At 45.5% G+C, this 21396-nt stretch overlaps 1 protein-coding gene across 1 annotated transcript in view; it reads left to right on the forward strand.

The window, feature by feature from the left end:
• The window catches only part of hydin (HYDIN axonemal central pair apparatus protein), a 338453-nt gene that overhangs the window by 228107 nt on the left and 88950 nt on the right, over window positions 1–21396 (forward strand). Inside the window, exons 36-43 of the mRNA XM_060923930.1 lie at window positions 137–301; window positions 953–1123; window positions 1276–1472; window positions 3357–3467; window positions 6387–6570; window positions 6838–6979; window positions 7165–7309; window positions 7398–7610. Of these exons, the coding sequence (XP_060779913.1) occupies window positions 137–301; window positions 953–1123; window positions 1276–1472; window positions 3357–3467; window positions 6387–6570; window positions 6838–6979; window positions 7165–7309; window positions 7398–7610 (1328 nt within the window). The remainder of the gene's footprint in view (window positions 1–136; window positions 302–952; window positions 1124–1275; window positions 1473–3356; window positions 3468–6386; window positions 6571–6837; window positions 6980–7164; window positions 7310–7397; window positions 7611–21396) is intronic.

Genomic DNA, 21396 nt, shown 5'->3' on the forward strand with positions numbered 1-21396 from the left:
AATGAAAAATATGCCTTTCAATACTGAATATTCATGATGTAATGCTCAATACTGGAATATTTGAAAAAAGTTTGAGTAGATCAGGTACATTAATCAAATGACAGCGAATCATGAGGATGCTGTGTTTGCTTTACAGATGCGGTCAAAGACAACATCAGGAACAACAGGATGGGTGATCTGGAAGTGAATCCTGTTTCTATAGCTATTGCTCGCTACATGGGCATTGATTTTCCACCAGCAGGCCAAGCTGTTCACAATTGCAGGGGCATTGCCATTGTAGTGCATGGCGCTCCACTCTCAGGTAGGCTGTTAAACTCTGAACCCCTTGGTTAAATAATAACACATCACAGACACTTTCAAACCACACTAGATTAGATTAGATTAGATTAGATTAGATTAGATTAGATTAGATTAGATTAGATTAGATTAGATTAGATAAAACTTTATTGATCCCTTTGGGCGGGTTCCCTCAGGGAAATTAAGATTCCAGCAGCATCATTACAGATAAACAGAGAAAATAAATAGAGAAAACTTCTAGATAAATTAAAATAAAATTATTTACATATACAAATATAAAAAGAATAAGATATGGGGAAGGGGGGAAGGAGAGGGAAAAAAAGGGGGGGCGGCAGGAGAGATATTGCACATTATATTAAACATTGTCCGGTATTGCTTATTGTTAGGCTAGGCTACTGCTCCTTCCCATCCTCTGTCCTCCTGTTACCCCTCCTCCCCCCCACTGTGCATTATTAAAATGGCATTTAATAATCATGTGTGATATGTGATATCAATGTGATATAGTTCAAAGGTTTTGTACTTCATTTTATTAATATCCAACCCTTGCAGTGTATTATAAGTTCAACCCTATAAATCTATAGAGTGGTTCAAGCTTTGTTTCCATGGTACTCGATTTTGCCTTTCCTACTGGTAAGATGATTGTATGTATGTATAGGCAAGACATCTTTGGCAGTGAGCTTGGCGAGGTACTACGGTGCTGCGTGTCTGAACATAGACTCAGTGGTACAAGAGGCTATGTCATCTGGAACCAGCACAGCAAGCAAGCAGGCCAGAGAGCTGTTTGGAGCTGTCATGGAGTCTGCGCCAGGCACAGCAGAACGTATCGGTGAATATACATGTTCCTGGATTCTTTTCTACCCTTTTCCACCTTCTAGTTGTAAATTTAGAAAATAAAAACAGAAGTACATAAATTTAGCAGCTTTAACTTTGTGAATAGATTAATTTTCTGTGTATTTTTGTATGTCTGTGTGTTTTTAGCCCCAGCTGTGTTGGATGTGATGACTGTGGCTAGCCAGGCTGTAGGCATTCTCAGTGTTGAGGCATTAGCCAAGCACAGTGCTGAAGGTGTTCAGGACAATGACTCCAAAGTCCCCACATCCACTATCTCAACAAACAATAAGACCAACACCATGGGCACAAAGAAAAATGATGGCTCCAATCTCACTGCTTCAGTGGTAATCACTTTCAAACAGATATTTAGAGTCCATTATACACACAACCATATAAACCCTCCCTAACTTGAACTACTACACTAAACTAAATGTTTACTGAATAGCTACACTGATTTAAAGAACGTGCATTGGGAATATCATTGGACAGGGAATCATACATTAATTCTTTCTCTTTGACATATTAGAAACTTTATTATTAATATTGCTATTTTTGGTTGTTATGTTTCTCTCATTTCATGCACATTCTATTCCTTTATATTCATCTCCTTCTTTCAGTCCCCATTTCCCCTATTTATCTTGTCAGACTATATAAGAATATTAACAAAAGCCAACATTATTTTGAATGTTTTTTTCAAACACTTTGCTAAACAATTTAACAAATTGTGTTCAATTTCAATGCTATTTTGTTCGAAAAAGATAAATTATCACATTATAATTTAGCCTATAATTTCCTCTCACATATCTCTTTATGCTTTATGAAATTATGTCTTGCAATCAGTCAAAAAGTGTGTAGTATTTATACAACCCCAAACCAGAAAAGGTGTGATGGTATGTTGAAATTAAAACCAAAAACAATGATTATTTACAAATCTTTGTCCTGTAGTGCACTCAAAACAGTTCAGCAGTATATTATTTGATATTTTACCAGACAGGCACCTTCTTCCTCCACAGCCATGTTTTTGTAATGTGTGCAGAATGTGGTTTTACATTATCTTATTGAAATATCCCTGGAAAAGATTTCGTCTTGAAGGCAGCTTGTGCTGCTCCAAAATCTCAATGTCCTTTTCTGAATTAATGCTGCCATCATATAAGTGTAAGTTACCTTTGCCAAGGGCACTGACACAATCCCATACCATGACAGACCCTGGCTTTTGGACTTGCTGCTGGTAACAGTCTGGATGGTCTTTTTCATTTTTGGTCTGGAACAAATGGCGTCAATTTCTTCCAAAAAAAAAAAGACCTGGAATACTTATTCCTCTGACTACACTACACATTTCCACAGTGTGATGGTCATCCCAGGTGCCCCCGAGCCCAGAAAAGTCGATGGTGCTTCAGGGCACTATTAACTTGAGGCTTCTTTTTTGCACAGTAAAATTTTAACTGGCATTTGTGGACATCTGTATTGTAGTGTTTGACAGAGGTTTGCCAAAGTAACCTCAAGCCTATGTGGCTATATCAGCTATAGATGAATAACGGTTCTTGATACAGTGCTGTCTGAGGGATCAGGGATCACTGTCTTTAGCTTAGGCTTGCACCCTTGCGCTTTCGGCACCAAGATTCCTTGAATCATTCAGTGATGTTATGCACCATAGAGGGTGAAATATGCAAATCCCTTTGTATCTTTCTTTCAGGAACATTATTTTTAAACATTTCTATAATTTTCTCATACATTTGTTGACAAACTGGAGATCCTCTGCTCATCTTTGCTCTTTAAAGACTAGGCATTTCCTGGACACTAATTTTGTACCAAATCATGATTACAATCACCTGTTGACACCTGTTTTAAATCACATCATTATTCCATTGTTTTAACTCATTTTGCCCCGTCCCGACTCTTTTTAAAAAAAAACATGTTGCAGGTTTGAAATGCAGGAATGGATGTATATTTACAAATTAAATTAAGTTGACCAGACAAAACATGAAATATATTGGGTTTGTATTGTCTGCAGTGAAATACAAGTCAAAGTAAGATAGAAATCACTGCCCGTTTTTTTTTTTAGTATGTTGGATTGTACTCGACTGGATTCTATAATGATATGCTTTCTGTATTCATCTCAGAAAGATTGATACATACCTCTAATAACCTACTTTTTATACAGCTTCTGTGTGAATTAGATGTGTGAATGTGAGGTGAGTGTCATTATTACAGTGTATGGTTATGTGCAGGCTGGTCCGACTCACAGGCTCCCGAATGAGAGTCAGGTGGGCGAGCTGGGATTCATGAACAGTTTACTGCCTGATGATCTCTTGGTAGAGATACTGTCAGAGAGACTACAGGTAACAACCACCACAGTATTTATGGCCACTGTACACTCACCGGCCACTTTAATAGGAACTTGTTCTTGATTCTAAGATTCCTGTTCTTGGCTGGTGAGGAATGGAACCCAATGTGTTTTTTTGCTATTGCATGCTGAGATACTTTTCTGTTCACCATGGTTATAAAGAGTGATTATACAAGTTACTATGTCCTTTCTCGCAGCCCAAACTAATCTGGCCATTTTCCTTTGGCCTCTTTTATCAACAAGACGTTTCCACCCACAGAACTGTCACTCACTCAATGTTTTTTTGTTTTTTGCACCGTTCTGTGTGTACTCTAGAGACTGTTGTGTGTGAAAACTCCAGGAGGTCAGCAGTTTCTGAAATACTCAAACTAGTCCATCTGGCACCAACACCCATGCCACAGTGAAAGTCACAGAGATCACAATTTTCCCATTCTAATGTTAGAAGTGAACATTTACTTAAGCTCTTGATTTGTATCTGCAATTTTTATGCATTTTTGCTGCTGTCAAGTGTATGGGCAAGTGTATGGGCAGGGCCGCTGACAGCTTTGGCTGGGCCCGGGACAAAATCCTCTGAATGGGCCCCCCCTAACAACCCCCCCCCAACCCACACACACACCCACCTCTCTTATCCCAGTCTCTACTCACTCCAACCCTTAAATGACAGGTATTCAAAAACCATTCAACCGGTCAACAACCATTTCATTTTAGCATTTCAACATTTTTACAGTTTTAACATTTTAACATTTCCTTAGTCTGCAACTATTCAGGTGCGAAATGCAATGCGCCGGACTTTTGTTGTGCGTGCGTGCGTACTGTCCAGTGTGAAAAGCAGAGAAGAACACACCGCTCGAGAAACGGCGGGATATGATTGCGGGCTAATGTGAATATTCTTAGCTTCAATTAGATATATGAAGCACAATGTTATTAAGCCGTTGTGGTTATGAAATGATTCAATGCCCTGTGCGTTTGATATGGTGTTCAGTGTGACTTGCTCTCCCCTCGTTTGTAACATGAATTGCGTGCCGCGCGTGCCTTGGTTGGGGTTACTTTACGGGGCTGGAAAAAGTTGGCTGTGTCTTACCCAGTGATGGGAATAACGGCGTTAGAAATAAACGGCGTTACTTTTTTTAGTAACGAGTAATCTAACTAATTACTTTTTACATCGTTATAACGCCCTTCCTGTTACTTACAATAAAATACTATGCGTTACTTTATTAAAGCTGTTCTCATCTGGCACGCTGCTCGTTCAGCCTTTCTTTACTCTGCTTTCGTGTGGGGCGGGGAGACACGAGACAACGGCACAGTAAGCCAATCAGAGTAGATTTGGACAACATACGTAGGTAGGCCACGCCTACTGCACTACTGCGCGCTCTTTCAATCGGAAGACCCAGCGATGGCGAGCGGTCAACCCAAGACTGCGTTTTCACATTGCAAATACAGCCATTACTTGAAATAAAAGGCAAGAGTGTTTACATGCAATGCACATTATGTCGAGGAACAAAGCGTTTGTCCTCATCAGTGGCCAGTAATTAGTAACATAATTTTAATAACTACAAAAATATATTACATTTGATAGATGTCTTATCTGGGCGGCACGGTGGTGTAGTGGTTAGCGCTGTTGCCTCACAGCAAGAAGGTCCTGGGTTCGAGCCCCGGGGCCGGCGAGGGCCTTTCTGTGTGGAGTTTGCATGTTCTCCCCGTGTCCGCGTGGGTTTCCTCCGGGTGCTCCGGTTTCCCCCACAGTCCAAAGACATGCAGGTTAGGTTAACTGGTGACTCTAAATTGACCGTAGGTGTGAATGTGAGTGTGAATGGTTGTCTGTGTCTATGTGTCAGCCCTGTGATGACCTGGCGACTTGTCCAGGGTGTACCCCGCCTTTCGCCCGTAGTCAGCTGGGATAGGCTCCAGCTTGCCTGCGACCCTGTAGAAGGATAAAGCGGCTAGAGATAATGAGATGAGATGAGATGTCTTATCTCACATTGTCCCACAAAAATATTAATATAGTGTAGATAATGTTACTAATTGGTTCTGTTAAGTGTCCATTTCAGTCATTAAACACATTTAACATTCACTTTTATTATGATTACACTAATTGAATTTGATTTTTTTTGAGGGGGAACAAAATGTAGCGGAATAATTACTTTCCCTGGTAATTAGTTAATTTTATGACAAAGTAACTCTGTTACTAACTCAGTTACTTTTTGGGAAAAGTAACTAGTAACTACAACTAATTACTTTTTGAAAGTAACGTGCCCAACACTGGTCTTACCTGGCTCAGCTGCCCCACTGCCTTTGCTAGTACCTGCTGCATCATCCGAATCTTTTTTAAAATATTTATGCAGTGAGCCCCTGAGTCTCTTGGTTTCTTCCTCTCTATTTCTCTTTTCTTTTCTTTTCTGTGCTCCTGACGTGTGCATGTTGGCAAATGGCATGCATGCTGATTGTCGAAGCGCTATGATCGAATGATGTCGTTTTTTTCCCCTTAATCACAGAGTCAGCCCAAACCATTTTTGCATTAGGGGTGGTAGGGGGTTCTTGACGCCTTTTTCAAAGACAATAAAGGCAAAAGATCTACAGTAGAAATCATTTATTGAATGCAAATATAGCACACTTCTCCCCCAAATCAACACATTTTGAAATGAAATAAAATAATCGCAACTTCATGAGAGCCCAGTTCTGCCCCCCCCATTCCTGGGCCCGGGACAACATACCCGTTTGTCCCCCCCTGTCGGCGGGCCTGTGTATGGGTGTACCTAATAAAGTGGCCGGTGAGTGTAAAACCACCCACAAAATTATTTGACTGCATTATTTAAACATAATTTGTGTTCAACATTACTTTTCAATGAGATGTTTCTTTATTATTGCACAAAAAGCTTTGTTGTATGCCAGTTGATGCATTTCCAATGTGCTGTAGCTTAGCGACTGCAACCGAGGCGTTGTGATTGATGGCTTGGAGACACTGTACTGCCGCTTTCCAAGCACTGCGCTCCATGTCATCATCAAAGCCTTCAACAACCGCCAGCACATCTATGTTATCAACCTCACTGACAGCTACTTTGAATTCAAATCCAGAGAGAGCGCTCAACTGGAGATGACAGGTGATGGCAAAGGAAAAAAAAGGAATAGGAAAGAAAAAGATAATGACAGGATGGAAATGAAAAAGAGCGAACGAAGTTAAGGGAAAAGATGAAAATATTGTGAAAAGAGAGGAGTGTATTATACTCTTGAATAGGAAACAATCGAAAGGATACTTATTTCCTCAGGAGCATTTATGTTAATGAGCACATTCATGCACAGAATTAGACAGTTGAATAGAGCAGCAAATTGATGAGTACAATTGACAAAACCTTTTTCAATGTAATCAGAGGCCTTACAAAGGGAACAGAGTGAAAGAGAAAAGCTGCATATGCAGGAGATGGGTGAGGATGAATACGATGCCCTGTGTGAGGAAGACAAAGCATGTGCAGAACTTCAGCAATTGGAGATGCTAAAGGAACATATGTACAGGTAAACTTCAGCTCCATGACAGTTTTACTAAAAATAAATAAATAATAATAAATAAAAGATTATTTGTATATTTTAACCACTGGGTGAGTGACTGTTTTAACTGAATCTGGGGAAATGGATTATTGGTTTTCAAAAGTGAAGTAATAATCATAGAATAAAATTAATTTGATTATGGAATTGTGTAGAAAGCAAGAGAGGAAGCAGGAGAAGAGGCAGCAGGAGGAAAAGCCCAAAGAGGAGGAGGACATGAAGAAAAAAAACAAGAGAGGAAAAAAGGAAGTACTTACTGAGGATTTAACAGAAAAGAGAAGTCAGCTGGGAGTTGCCCAGGTCAGACCTGCAGATACTATGAAACTTGCATGCTGTTGCAAGAAACAAGACATTCAATTAAATTATTTAATATGCTTCTTCTATATAGTCTGTTTCAGCACTGCACTCTGACACTGGACTGGAACAGCAGCCTAAAGGGGGCAGAAAGATGTCTTCCTGCACAGAAGCCAAAGACTCACTTTTAGAGGGTGCCAGAGAACTTGATGAAGAAGGCAAAAAGAAAGCCAAAGACTGCAAAGACAGCAAGCCAACGTGTCATGCTAATTCTTTACTGCCACTGGATGAACTGGAGAAAGAGCTGGTCAGTTTGAGCCAGTGCTACAGTAAATCCATACAAGCTGTCAAAGTATATCTATATGTATACAACCCCAATTCCAAAAAAGTTGGGACACTGTGTAAACTGTAAATAAAAACAGAATGTGATAATTTGGAAATCATGGAAACCCTATATTTCATTGAAAATAGTACAAAGACAACATATCAAATGTTGAAACTGAGAAATTTTATTGTTTTTTTGTAAACTATATGCTCATTTTGTCAGCCCTGTGATGACCTGGCGACTTGTCCAGGGTGTAGCCCGCCTTTCGCCTGTAGTCAGCTATAGGCTCCAGCTTGCCTGCGACCCTGTAGAACAGGATAAAGTGGCTAGAGATAATGAGATGAGATATGCTCATTTTGAATTTAGTGTCAGCAACACATTTCAAAAAGTTGGGACAGGGGCATGTTTATCACTGTTGCATGACCTCTACTTTTAACAACACTGTAAACATTTTGGAACTAAGGAGAGCAATTGCTGGACTTCTGAAAGAGAAATGTTGTCCCATTCGTGCCTGATATACAATTTCAATTTCTCAATAGTTCGGGGTCTCTGGGTTATATAACACATCAACAGTTCGGGGTTGTATTTTGTGCTTCATTATGCACCAAATGTTTTAAATGGGAGACAGGTCTGAACTGCAGGCAGGCCAGTTTAGCACCCGGACTCTTTCAGTACGGGGCAATGCAGTTTTAATATGTGCAGAAAGCAGTTTGGCATTGTCTTGCTGAAAGAAGGAAGGCCTTCCCTGAGAAAGATTTTGTCTAGATGGCAGCATATTGCTCTGAAATGTGTATATGTTATTCAGCATTAATGATGCCTTCCTAGATATACAAGCTACCCATGTCATGTGCACAAATGCACCCTCATACATCACAGATGCTGGCTTTTGAACTGTGCACTGATAACAAGCCAGATGGTAACCCTCTCCTCTTCAGCCTGGAGGACGTAGTATCCATGATTTCTTAAAAGAATTTCTCCTGTTGATTTGTCAGACCTTGGGCCAATTTTCCACTTCGCCTCAGTCCATCATAAAAGAGCTCGGGCCCAGAGAAGGTGGCGGTGTTTCTGTATATTGTTTATATATGGTTTTAACTTGCATTTGTGGATGCAGTAATGAACTGTTTTCATAGACGATGGTTTTCTGAAGTGTTCCTGAGCCCATACAGTGATTTCCACTACAGACCTGTGTCTGCTTTTAATGCAGTGTCGCCTGAGGGCCTGAAGATCACAGGCATCCAGTGTCAGTTTTCAGCCTTGTCTCTTGCATACAGAGATTTCTCTAGATTCACTGACTCTTTTAATGATATTATGTATCATAGATGGTGTGATCTCCAAATTCACCAAATTCTTTGCAATTTTACACTGAGGAACATTCTTCTTAAATTGTTGCCCATGCAGATTTTCACAGAGTGGTGAACCCTTCCCCATCTTTATTTCTGAGAGACTCAGCCTCTCTGGGATGCTCTTTTTGTACCCAATCACGTTATTGACCTGTTGCCAATTCACCAAATTATTATTTTTTTTAGCATTACACAACTCTTTCAGTCTTTTTTTCTCCATGTCCTAACTTTTTTTGAAACGTGTTGCTAACATCAAATTCAAAATGAGGATATATTTTTCAAAAAAAAATTTCTTAGTTTCATCATTTCATCTGTTGTCTTTGTACTATTTTCAATGAAACATGGGGGGGTCATAGAAGGAGTGTTCTCATCGCGACCCCTGTCAGGTATCCTACCAATTAGCTGCGAGTCCTTCTATTGTACTATGCTACTGCTATTACCATCACCCTGTCTAGCCAACATGGCTACCAACGACCAACCTGTTGATGGGCTTCGATGTCACAAACATGGGTCCTTTTCAGGACCGGCATTGGGCATGATCTCATCCAATACGGAAGGTCTGACAGGAGCCAAGCAAGACCTGCTGGCCGAACTGTGTATGAACAACAATTGTGACATTCTCTGCCTCCAGGAAACACATTGTGGGCCTTCACGAATTCGCCCACGTGTCCCTGGAATGACCCTCATTACTGAGAGACCACGGGACCAGTACAGAAGTGCAATATTTGTACGTGATGGACTGACTGTGGATAACTTCTTTCTGTCAGACAATGACAACATTGAAGTTCTGACCATCAAGCTGATGGGGATCTCGGTCAGCTCTGTCTATAAACCACCAACTGAAACTTTCAACCTCCCCTGTGAAGTTACTGACAGCCGTGTCAGCGTAGTTATCGGAGACTTCAACAGCCACAGTGTTACCTGGGGCTATGGGGAAACCAACGAAGATGGGGAACTAGTGAAAAATTGGGCGGATGCAAATCAGATGTCTCTCATACATGATGCGAAGCTTCTGCCCTCCTTCAACAGCTCTAGATGGACATGGGGATACAACCCTGATCTGGTGTTTGCCTCCAACAACATTGCCAATCAATGTGAAAAGGTTGTGCTTGACCCAATACCACATTCCCAACACCACCCCATTACACTTAAAGTCAATATGGCCATCATACCTTGAACAGTCCCCTTCCGCTGGCGGTTCAACCTGAAAAAGGCAAACCGGGGGGAAGTTTGCCACAGACCTTGACTCATACATCCAGGACCTATCTGCCTTCCCAACCCACTATGACACCTCCGTCAAAATGATAAAGAAATTCTCACGGCAAAACATCCCCCGAGGATGTCGGATCAGCTACACTCCAGACCTGACGGACGAGTCCAAGGCACTGTACAATGACTACATAAGATGTTTCCAGAAAGATCCTTTCTCTGCAGACACACTGGAACGTGATTAAAACCTGGCAAATGCCATAATGGAAAACCGATGGACAAAATGGCAAGAATTCATACAATCAACAGGTATGACCCACAGCAGCAGGAAAGCCTGGAAAAATATCCGGATCCTCAGCAATAACTACACAAAGACCCAAACAAGACCACAAGTTACTGCTGACCAAGTTGCCCACCAACTTCTTGTGAACAGTCAGGGAAACCCTAACCACCACCCAAGAAGAGCCAAGCTCCCAAAAGCTGATGCTCCGTGCTCTCAAGGGTACCCAGACTACACAAGATCTTTTAGTATGAGCGATTTGTGTAATGCCATCAAGACACTGAAAAATAACAAGGCAGTTGGTCTTGATGATATCCTCTGCAAGCAGATCAAACACTTTGGACCTGGTGCAATCAAATGGCTACTTGGCATGTTTAACAAGTGAATGAGTACCAACAGTATTCCAAAATTACGGAGGAAAGCCAGAGTGGTTGCTTTACTGAAACCTGGCAAAAACCCAGCAAGCCCAAAGAGTTACTTAGACTTAGACAACCTTTATTGTCATTCAGTATGTAACAAGTGTACACTGAACGAAATTTCGTTGCAATTTGGCTCAGCACAGAAATAAATATGAAGTGTATTAAATTAAATTATGCAGCAGCAAAATTATTATAAAGTGCAGTAGTATAAAGTGACCTGTGGAATTTGGAATGTTCAAGTTATAAATAGAAGTTTTGGGTTTGGAGTTCAGCAATCTGGTGACCTGGGGGAAAAAGCTGTTGCAGAACCTGGTGGTCCTGCACCTACAGTAATGCTGCAGAACCTCTTCCAGAGGCCAGAGGGGAGAACAGTCTATAGTGAGGGTGTGAAGGGTCACTGATGATGTTTCTGGCTCAAGACATGCAATGCCTTGGTGCAATGTCCTGAATGGAGGGAAGAGAAGTCCTAATGATTTTCTCTGCTGTCCTCACCACTCTCCTCACATTCTTCCAGTCAGAGGCACTGCAGCCTCCACACCACACAGAGATGCAGCTGGTTAGAACGCTCTCTATGGTGCTTCTGTAAAATGTAGTGAGGATGGGCAGGGGCAGGTGGGCTCTTCTCATCCTACGCAGGAAGTGCAGATGTTGCTGTGCCTTCTTGACCAGTAACACGGTGTTCACAGACCAGATGAAGTTGTCAGTGATGTGCACCCCCAGGAACTTGGTGCTATTGACCACCTCCATGGGCATGTTGTTGAGGAGAAGTGGAGCGTGGCTGGGTTGGTTTTTCCTGAAGTCAACAATGATCTCTTTAGATTTGTCCTCATTCAGGATTAGGTTGTTTTCCCTGCACCAGCCCACCAGCTGCTCCACCTCCTCTCTATAGGCCAGGTCGTTATCGTCCTTGATGAGGCCCACCACTGTTGTGACGTCCGCAAACTTCACAATGTGTTTGCTGGTAGCCCTGGGGACATAGTCGTGTGTCATCAGAGTGAACAGCAGAGGGCTCAGGACGCAGCCCTGAGGGGAGCCTGTGCTGAGGGTGATGACACTGGAGGTGTTCTGTCCGACCCGCACTGACTGTGGTCTTTCAGTGAGGAAGTCCAGCAGCCAGTTGCATAGGGGGGTGCTGAAGCCCAGGGGACCCAGTTTGTTCACCAGATGCTGTGGAATGATAGTATTGAATGCTGAACTGAAGTCCAGGAACAGCATCCCTACATGAGTGTTGTTCTCCTCCAGGTGTGCAAGGCTCAGGTGAAGAGTTACAGGTCCATCTCCCTGCTATGCCACATGTACAAGCTTTTTGAAAGACTCCTACTGAACCTCATTGCCCCACTTGTGGACAAGCTCCTCAGTCCAGAGCAAGCAAGCTTCAGACAGGGAAAGTCCTGTACTAGTCAGCTCTTGAACCTCACACAGTACATCAAAGATGGGTATGAGAAAGGACTAGCTACTGGAGTTGCCTTTGTCGATCTCTCTGCTGCCTACGACACAGGATCCTCACCAGGAAATTCAACGAGATGACAAAGGATGTGAAGTTGACAGAATTGATCCAGAACATGCTGTCCAACAGACGTTTCTTTGTGGATCTCAAGGGTAACCACAGCAGATGGGCGCAGTCAGAAAAACGGCCTCCCCCAGGGAAGTGTTCTCACCCCTCTGCTCTTCAACATTGTAGCAGTTCCCACACAAAGGTGGAGCACAGAAGACGGCAGGACAGAGTTCAGGTTGGTAAAGCGGGTTTTTATTGTCACACTTTTCAGTCTAACATACATACTCAGACACACACACACACACAACCGGCATCTGGTTCGGGGAAGAGCTCCCTCTGCTCTCGCTCTCCCTCCTTAAGTAGGGCGCGGTCACTGGGAAGACACACAAACACAGGTTAATTGACATCAGGTGTAGTGATTCTGCCATTTACCTTCTCTGACTCCGCCCTCCTGTCACAGACCGGCGCTTGACCACACCCCCGCTGCTACATACCCCCACCGCCCGACTCAGGCTGGGCGGCCATCCAGCCTGCAGCCGACTCCCTCCCCCCTTGACGGGAGAGGAAGTCTGCCACGACCATCTGCGCCCCCGGCCTGTGGACCACCTTGAAATTAAAGGGTTGGAGTGCCAGATACCAATGGGTGATCCGCGCGTTGGCATCCTTCATGCGGTGGAGCCACTGGAGGGGCGCGTGGTCCGAACAGAGGGGGAAAGGGCGCCCCAGCAGGTAGTAACGTAGGGCGAGGACCGCCCACTTGATTGCCAAGCACTCTTTTTCAATGGCGCTGTAGCGCCCCTCACGCACCGACAGCTTCCTACTGATGTATAAGACTGGGCGGTCCTCCCCCTCCACCTCCTGGGATAAAACAGCCCCCAGCCCTCTGTCCGACGCATCCGTCTGTAACATAAAGGGGAGAGAAAAGTCAGGGGAGTGTAAAAGTGGCCCCCCACACAGTGCGGCCTTTACCTCAGAAAAAGCCCGCTGGCATTGCTCCGTCCACTGGACCGGATCTGGTGCCCCCTTTTTAGTGAGATCAGACAGAGGGCTGGTGACGTCCGAATAATTAGGTACAAACCTACGATAATAGCCAGTCTGCCCCAGGAACTGTCTCACCCCCTTTTTGGTCTTGGGCCTCAGGCAGGCCACAATTGCTGCGGTCTTGTTAATTTGGGGACGCACCTGCCCATTGCCCAAGTGGAAGCCCAGATACTGTACTTCCACCCGCCCAATCGCACACTTCTTTGGGTTGGCTGTGAGACCCGCTCGCCTCAGCAACCTAAGGACGGCCCTCAGATGTTCGAGGTGCCTCGGCCAGTCATTACTATAGATAATAATGTCGTCGAGGTAGGCAGCCGCATAGGTGGCGTGGGGGCAGAGGACCCTGTCCATCAGCCACTGAAACATAGCGGGCGCCCCAAACAGCCCAAAAGGAAGTGTGACGAATTGGCGTAAGCCGAACGGTGTGGAAAAGGCCGTTTTTTCTCGGGATAGTGGAGTCAAGGGGATCTGCCAATGTCCCTTTGTCAAATCCAGTGTCGAATAAAAGCAAGCAGTGCCTAGTCGATCGAGCAACTCATCAATACGAGGCATTGGGTACGCGTCGAATTTAGACACCGCGCTGACTTTTCTATAGTCCACACAGAACCGGACCGACCCGTCAGCCTTGGGTACCAAGACCACCGGGCTACTCCAGTCACTGTGGGACTCCTCGACGATGCCCATTTCGAGCATGGCCTCGAGTTCTTCCCGAACCACTTTTTTCTTGTGTTCGGGTAGCCTGTAAGGGCGGCTACGCACTACCACCCCCGGGGGCGCCTCAATGTGGTGCTCTATGAGGTTGGTGCGGCCGGGCAGGGGCGAGAACATGTCCAAAAACTCGGTCTGTAACTGGGCAACCTTTGCGAGTTGGGTCGGGGAGAGGTGGTCTCCACAGGGGACCGAAGAGGTATGCGATGCCAATGCGCCCTTTTGAACCTCCGGCCCCAGCTCTGCCTTCTCCGGAACCACCGACACCAACGCTACGGGGACCTCCTCGTTCCAGAGTTTGAGTAGATTGAGGTGGTAAATCTGTAGCGCCCCACCCCTGTCCGTTCGCCTCACCTCATAGTCGACGTCCCTGTCTCGCCGTGTGACCTCAAAGGGTCCTTGCCACTTGGCGATCAATTTGGAGCTCGATGTGGGCAACAGTACGAGTACTTTATCTCCCGGTGCGAACTCCCTAAGGCGCGTACCCTTGTTGTACAGGCGGGTTTGCCGTTCTTGGGTCTGCCGCAAGTTCTCCTGGGTTAGGTGGGTGAGTGTGTGGAGTTTTGCGCACAGGTCAATAACGTATTGAATTTCGTTTTTACTTTGTGAAGGTCCCTTCTCCCAATTTTTGCACAGCACATCTAGAATGCCGTGCGGCTTACGCCCATATAATAATTCGAACGGGGAGAACCCCGTGGAGGCTTGGGGGACCTCTCGCACTGAAAACAACAAGGGCTCGAGCCACTTATCCCAATTACATGCGTCCTCACTTACAAATTTTTAAATTATATTCTTGAGGGTGCGATTGAGCTGTTCAACTAAACCGTCCGTTTGTGGGTGATACACGCTGGTGCGGATCGGCTTAATCCCTAATAACCTATACAGTTCATTTAGTGTCCGTGACATAAACGCGGTGCCTTGGTCAGTCAGAATCTCTTTCGGGATTCCAACTCGGGAGATAACGCGGAAGAGTGCCTCTGCAATACTGCGTGCTGAGATATTGCAGAGAGGCACTGCTTCCGGGTATCGCGTTGCATAGTCCACCAGAACTAATATAAAGCGGTACCCTCGCGTTGACCGATCTAATGGCCCGACGAGATCCATCCCAATTCTTTCGAACGGGGTCTCGATTAATGGGAGAGGGCGCAAAGGCGCTTTTGGAATGGCCACTGGATTTACTAACTGGCATTCGCGGCACGCCGTACACCACCTACAGACATCGCCGCAAATCCCCAGCCAATAGAATCGGGCCATTATTCGGGCTAGTGTCTTATCCTGCCCTAAGTGTCCAGCCATGGGATTAAAGTGAGCCGCCTGGAATACCAATTCCCGGCGGCTTTTTGGGATTAAAAGCTATGTGATTTTGCTCTTTCGTCTGAGTGTCCTGCGTCACTCGGTATAATCTATCCTTCATAATAGAAAAATAGGGGAAGGACGGGGTGGCATTCGGCAGGAGCGTTTGACCATCGATTACTCTCACTTTTGTCAAACGCATGCCACAGAGTCTCGTCTCGCGACTGCTCTAATGGGAAATCCGCCAGGGATTCCCCGAGAGAGGGAGGAGGAGCCTGTGGCTCCTCACTCTGATGCGGAGATGACGTAGACGGCTCTGTGACAGCTGCTCCCGCCAAGGCAACACCGGGACCTCCCCCTACTGAAGTATGGCAGGACCCACTCTCCACTAAATGGCTCATCAACTCCCCGAATCCCGGCCAATCAGTCCCCAAAATTATCGAGTGGGTGAGGCGAGGAATAACCGCTGCCTTTACTATAAATTTTTCCCCTCGGAAAAAAATGTGGACCGACACCAAAGGGTAGCTGTGAACATCCCCGTGCACACACAACACCTTCACCCCCTGTGCTCCCCCCAATGCCTCGTCTTGCACCAGGCTTTGGTGAATTGAGGTCTGATTACAACCAGAATCCACCAACGCCTGATATGTATCCCCTTGAATACTCACTGGTATGCGATATGCTCCGACCCGATCGAGGGCGGCTCCTGGCACATCGGGGATCCAAACCACCGTGCCCACCTCCATTACCATGCACTGCTGTTGGAGGTGGCCGGGCTCCCCGCAGCGCCAGCAAACCAGCCCGGGCTTCCTCTCCGCACCGGTGTTCTGGGGCTCACTCACCTGAGGGAGGGGAGAGACAGACACAGAAGGGAGAAATGGGAGGGCACCGCGGGTGTGGCGGGCCGGCAGGGGTGGCGACGGCCCCCGCTTCCGCGGTGGGGGAATGGGGCGAGGACGAGAGACAGGAGGAGAGAGAGAGAGAGAGAGAAGAGGCCGTCTGCTGTCCTGCCGCCAGGACAGCCGCCAAATGGTCCTCTGCCAACTCGATTGCCTGATCCAGCGATGCCGGGCGGTGGCACTGGACCCACTCCGCGGTTCCTGCTGGCAAGGGGGCGATGAATTGTTCCAGTACCACCTGGTCGATGATCCCCTCGGCGTCGTGGTTGTCGGCCCTCAACCACCACCAGCAGGTGCCCCGGAGTTGCTGGCCAAACGCGAACGGCCGGCCGACTTCCTCCAAGCGCAAAGCGTGGAAGCGCTGACGCTGCTGCTCGGGGGTGCACCCCACACGCTGGAGGATGGCCCGGCGAAGGTCCGCGTAGGGCAGTCGGCAGGGAGCTGCAGCGCGGCCAGCTGAGCCTCTCCCGTTAGCAGGGGGAGGAGGCGCGCCGCGCGCTGATCCATTGGCCACCCTGAGGTCTCCATGACTTGCTCAAAGAGCGTGATGAATGCCTCGGGGTCGTCCTGCGGGCCCATCTTTGTTAGGGTGAGGGGGGACGGGCTTGCGGTGGGAGCGTTGGTAGACCCCGCCGACGCGAGGAGGTGCCGGAACGACTGACGATCTTCTTGCTGGGCCAACACCAGGGCCTCGAACCGCTGTTCCTGCTCCTTGTGGAGGGTGACTAGCGCCTGGTGCTGGCTTTGCTGGGCCGTGGCGAGGGCGTGGACCAGGTCGGCGAATGGGGAGGACTCCATGGGGCTAGTCGGCTTCTGCACTCCAGATATCCCGGGTTTCGGCACCACTGTAGCAGTTCCCACACAAAGGCGGAGCACAGAAGATGGCAGGACAGAGTTCAGGTTGGTAAAGCGGGTTTTTATTGTCACACTTTTCAGTCTAACATACACACTCAGACACACACACACCCAACCGGCGTCTGGTTCGGGGAAGAGCTCCCTCTGCTCTCGCTCTCCCTCCTTAAGTAGGGCGCGGTCACTGGGAAGACACACAAACACGTTAATTGACATCAGGTGTAGTGATTCTGCCATTTACCTTCTCTGACTCCGCCCTCCTGTCACAGACCGGCGCTTGACCACGCCCCCGCTGCCACAAACATATACACAAATGACCAACCAATACACCCAGACACAAGGAATTTTCTCTATGCTGATAACCGTAGCACTGCTGCACAGGGAAGATCCTTTGAAGGAGTGGAAACAAAATTTAGTAATGCCCTGGTAGACCCAACTATGCCGAGAACCACCTAAGGGCTAACCCTGACAAAACCCAAGTAAGCGTCTTCCACCTAAGGAACAGAGATACAGATCAATGGCTTAGGGTTAGATGGCAGGGTAAATGGCTGGAATATATCCATAAGCCAGTCTACCTTGGTGCTACCCTAGACCAGTCTCTCACATACAAGGAACGCATCATGAAGATAACGGCAAAAGTCGGAGTCAGGAACAGCATCCTGAAGAAGCTCACAAACACCAAGTGGGGTACAGATGCCAAAACCATCCATACTACAGCTCTTGTCCTCTGTTTCTCTACAGCTGAATATCCATCCCCCATATGGAGCAGATCAGCCCATACCACAAAGCTGGACTCAACCTTAAAGGACACATGCAGAACCATATCCGGATGCCTAAGACCAACAAGAGTTGACGACCTCAACCTGTTGTGCGGTATTGCACCCCCACACATCAGAAGAGCAGTCTCAGTCCAGATGGAGAAACTCAAACAAGAGAGTGATCCTCTTCACCCACTCTTTCAGCATGAACCAGCACATAAGAGACTCAAGTCAAGACACGGTTTTCTACATTCCACTACAGCACTTAATGGCAGCACTCACAATCAAAGGTTGACTCTGTGGATAGACCATCTCCAGGCAGCTCCTCACAAACTGAACTTGAGCGAATGCTTCCCCCCAGGATCCAATGAGACGTGGCCGATATGGTCATGCCTAAAGCGTCATAGAATTGAAACCGGACAGTGTAGAGTCCTGATGAAGAAATGGGGATACAACAGAGATGAACATGTGACTGTGGAGCAGAGCAGATGATGAAACACCTACTTGTCTGCCCACAACGACCAGAGTGATGCACACAGGAGGACCTTGAGAAGTTCGCCCCCCAGCAGACTTTGCACAACACTGGGATGGAGTAATATAGCTAGCATGGTAACCCAAGATGGATGAATGAATGAAATGTAAGGTTTCCAAGATTTGCAAATCGTCATATTCTGGGGTTGTGTGTGTGTGTGTGTGTGTGTGTGTGTTTGAGAGAGAGAGAGAGAGAGAGAGAGAGAGAGACACACACACACACACACACACAAAACCCCAATTCCAAAAAAGTTGGGACATTGTGTGAAACATAAATAAAAAACAGAATATGCCAGCCACATATATACAGTGGTGCTTGAAAGTTTGTGAACCCTCGAGAATTTTCAATATTTCTGCATAAATATGACCTAAAACATCATCAGAATTTCTCTCAAGTCCTAAAAGTAGATAAAAAGAATCCAGTTAAACAATTAAGACAAAAATATTATACTTGGTCATTTATTTATTGAGGAAAATGATCCAATATTACATATCTGTGAGTGGCAAAAGTATGTGAACCTTTGCCTTCAGTATCTGGTGTGACCCCCTTGTGCAGCAATAACTGCAACTAAATGTTTCCGGTAACTGTTGACCAGTCCTGCACACCGGCTTGGAGGAATTTTAGCCCATTCCTCCGTACAGAACAACTTCGACTGTGGGATGTTCGTGGGTTTCCTCACATGAACTGCTCGCTTCAGGTCCTTCCACAACATTTCGATTGGATTAAGGTCAGGACTTTGACTCGGCCATTCCAAAACATTAACTTTATTCTTTAACCATTCTTTGGTGGAACGACTTTTGTGCTTAGGGTCGTTGTCTTGCTGCATGACCAATGTTCTCTTGAGATTTAGTTCACGGACAGATGTCCTGACATTTTCCTTTAGAATTTGCTGGTATAATTCAGAATTCATTGTTCCATCAATGATGGCAAGCCGTCCTGGCCCAGATGCAGCAAAAAAGGCCTAAACCATGATACTTCCACCACCATGCTTCACAGATGGGATAAGGTACTTATGCTGGAATGCAGTGTTTTCCTTTCTCCAAACATAATGCTTCTCATTTAAACTAAAAAGTTCTATTTTGGTCTCATCCATCCACAAAACATTTTTCCAGTAGCCTTCTGGCTTGTCCACATGACCTTTAGCAAACTGCAGATGAGCAGCAATGTTCTTTTTGGAGGGCAGTGGCTCTGATGGTGAACTCATGAACATTAACATTAGCCAATGTGAGAGAGGCTTTTAGTTGCTTAGAAGTTACCCTGGGGTCCTTTGTGACCTCGCCGACTATTACACGCCTTTCTCTTGGAGTGATCTTTGTTGGTCGACCGCTCCTGGGGAGGGTAACAATGGTTTTGAATTTCCTCCATTTGTACACAATCTGTCTGACTGTGGATTAGTGGAGTCCAAACTCTTTAAAGATGGTTTTGTAACCTTTTCCAGCCTGATGAGCATCAACAACACTTTTTCTGAGATCCTCAGAAATCTCCTTTGTTCATGCCATTATTTATGAAGCTCAGACTTTGATAGATCCCTGTTCTTTAAATAAAACAGGGTGCCCACTCACACCTGATTGTCATCCCATTGATTGAAAACACCTGACTGTAATTTCACCTTCAAATGAACTGCTAATCCTAGAGGTTCACACACTTTTGCCACTCCCAGATATGCAATATTGGATCATTGTCCTCAATAAATAAATGACCAAGTATAATATTTTTGTCTCATTTGTTTAACTGGGTTCTCTTTATCCACTTTTAGGCCTTGTGTGAAAATCTGATAATGTTTTAGGTCATATTTATGCAGAAATATAGAAAATTCTAAAGGGTTCACAAACTTTCAAGCACCACTGTGTGTGAGTGTCTGTGTGTGTGTGTGTGTGTGTGTGTGTGTGTGTGTGTGTGTGTGTGTACAACCCCGATTCCAAAAAAGTTGGGACAAAGTACAAATTGTAAATAAAAATAGAATGCAATAATTTACAAATCTCAAAAACTAATATTGTATTCACAATAGAACATAGACAACATATCAAATGTCAAAAGTGAGACATTTTGAAATTTCATGCCAAATTTTGGCTCATTTGAAATTTCATGACAGCAACACGTCTCAAAAAAGTTGGGACAGGGGCAATAGATTAGATTAGATAAAACTTTATTGATCTCTTTGGGCAGGTTCCCTCAGGGAAATTAAGATTCCAGCAGCATCATTACAGATAAACAGAGAAAGAAATAGAGAAAACGTCGAGATAAATTAAAACAAATTAAGTATTTACATATACAAATATAAAAAGAATAAGATATGGGGAAGAGAGAAAGTGGGGAGGGGGGGAAGGAGGGGGAAAAAAGGTGGGGAGAAGGGGGGGCGGCAGGAGAGATATTGCACATTATATTGCACATTGTCCGGTATTGCTTATTGTTAGGCTAGGCTACTGCTCCTTCCCGTCCTCTGTCCTCCTGTTACCCCCCCCCCCCCCCCCCCCCCCCAGAGAAGAGTTGTACAGTCTGATGGCGCGAGGGACAAAGGAGTTTTTAAGTCTGTTCGTCCTGCACTTGGGAAGGAGCATTCTGTCACTGAACAGGCTCCTCTGGTTGCTGATGACGGTGTGCAGAGGGTGACTGAATAAGAGGCTGGAAAAGTTAAAGGTACAAAAAAGGAACAGCTGGAGGACCAAATTGCAACTCATTAGGTCAATTGGCAATAGGTCATTAACATGACTGGGTATAAAAAGAGCATCTTGGAGTGGCAGCGGCTCTCAGAAGTAAAGATGGGAAGAGGATCACCAATCCCCCTAATTCTGCGCTGACAAATAGTGGAGCAATATCAGAAAGGAGTTCGACAGTGTAAAATTGCAAAGAGTTTGAACATATCATCATCTACAGTGCATAATATCATCAAAAGATTCAGAGAATCTGGAAGAATCTCTGTGCGTAAGGGTCAAGGCCGGAAA

The sequence above is a fragment of the Neoarius graeffei genome, chromosome 6 (assembly GCF_027579695.1).
Source record: "Neoarius graeffei isolate fNeoGra1 chromosome 6, fNeoGra1.pri, whole genome shotgun sequence".
Classification (NCBI taxonomy): Eukaryota; Metazoa; Chordata; class Actinopteri; order Siluriformes; family Ariidae; genus Neoarius; species Neoarius graeffei.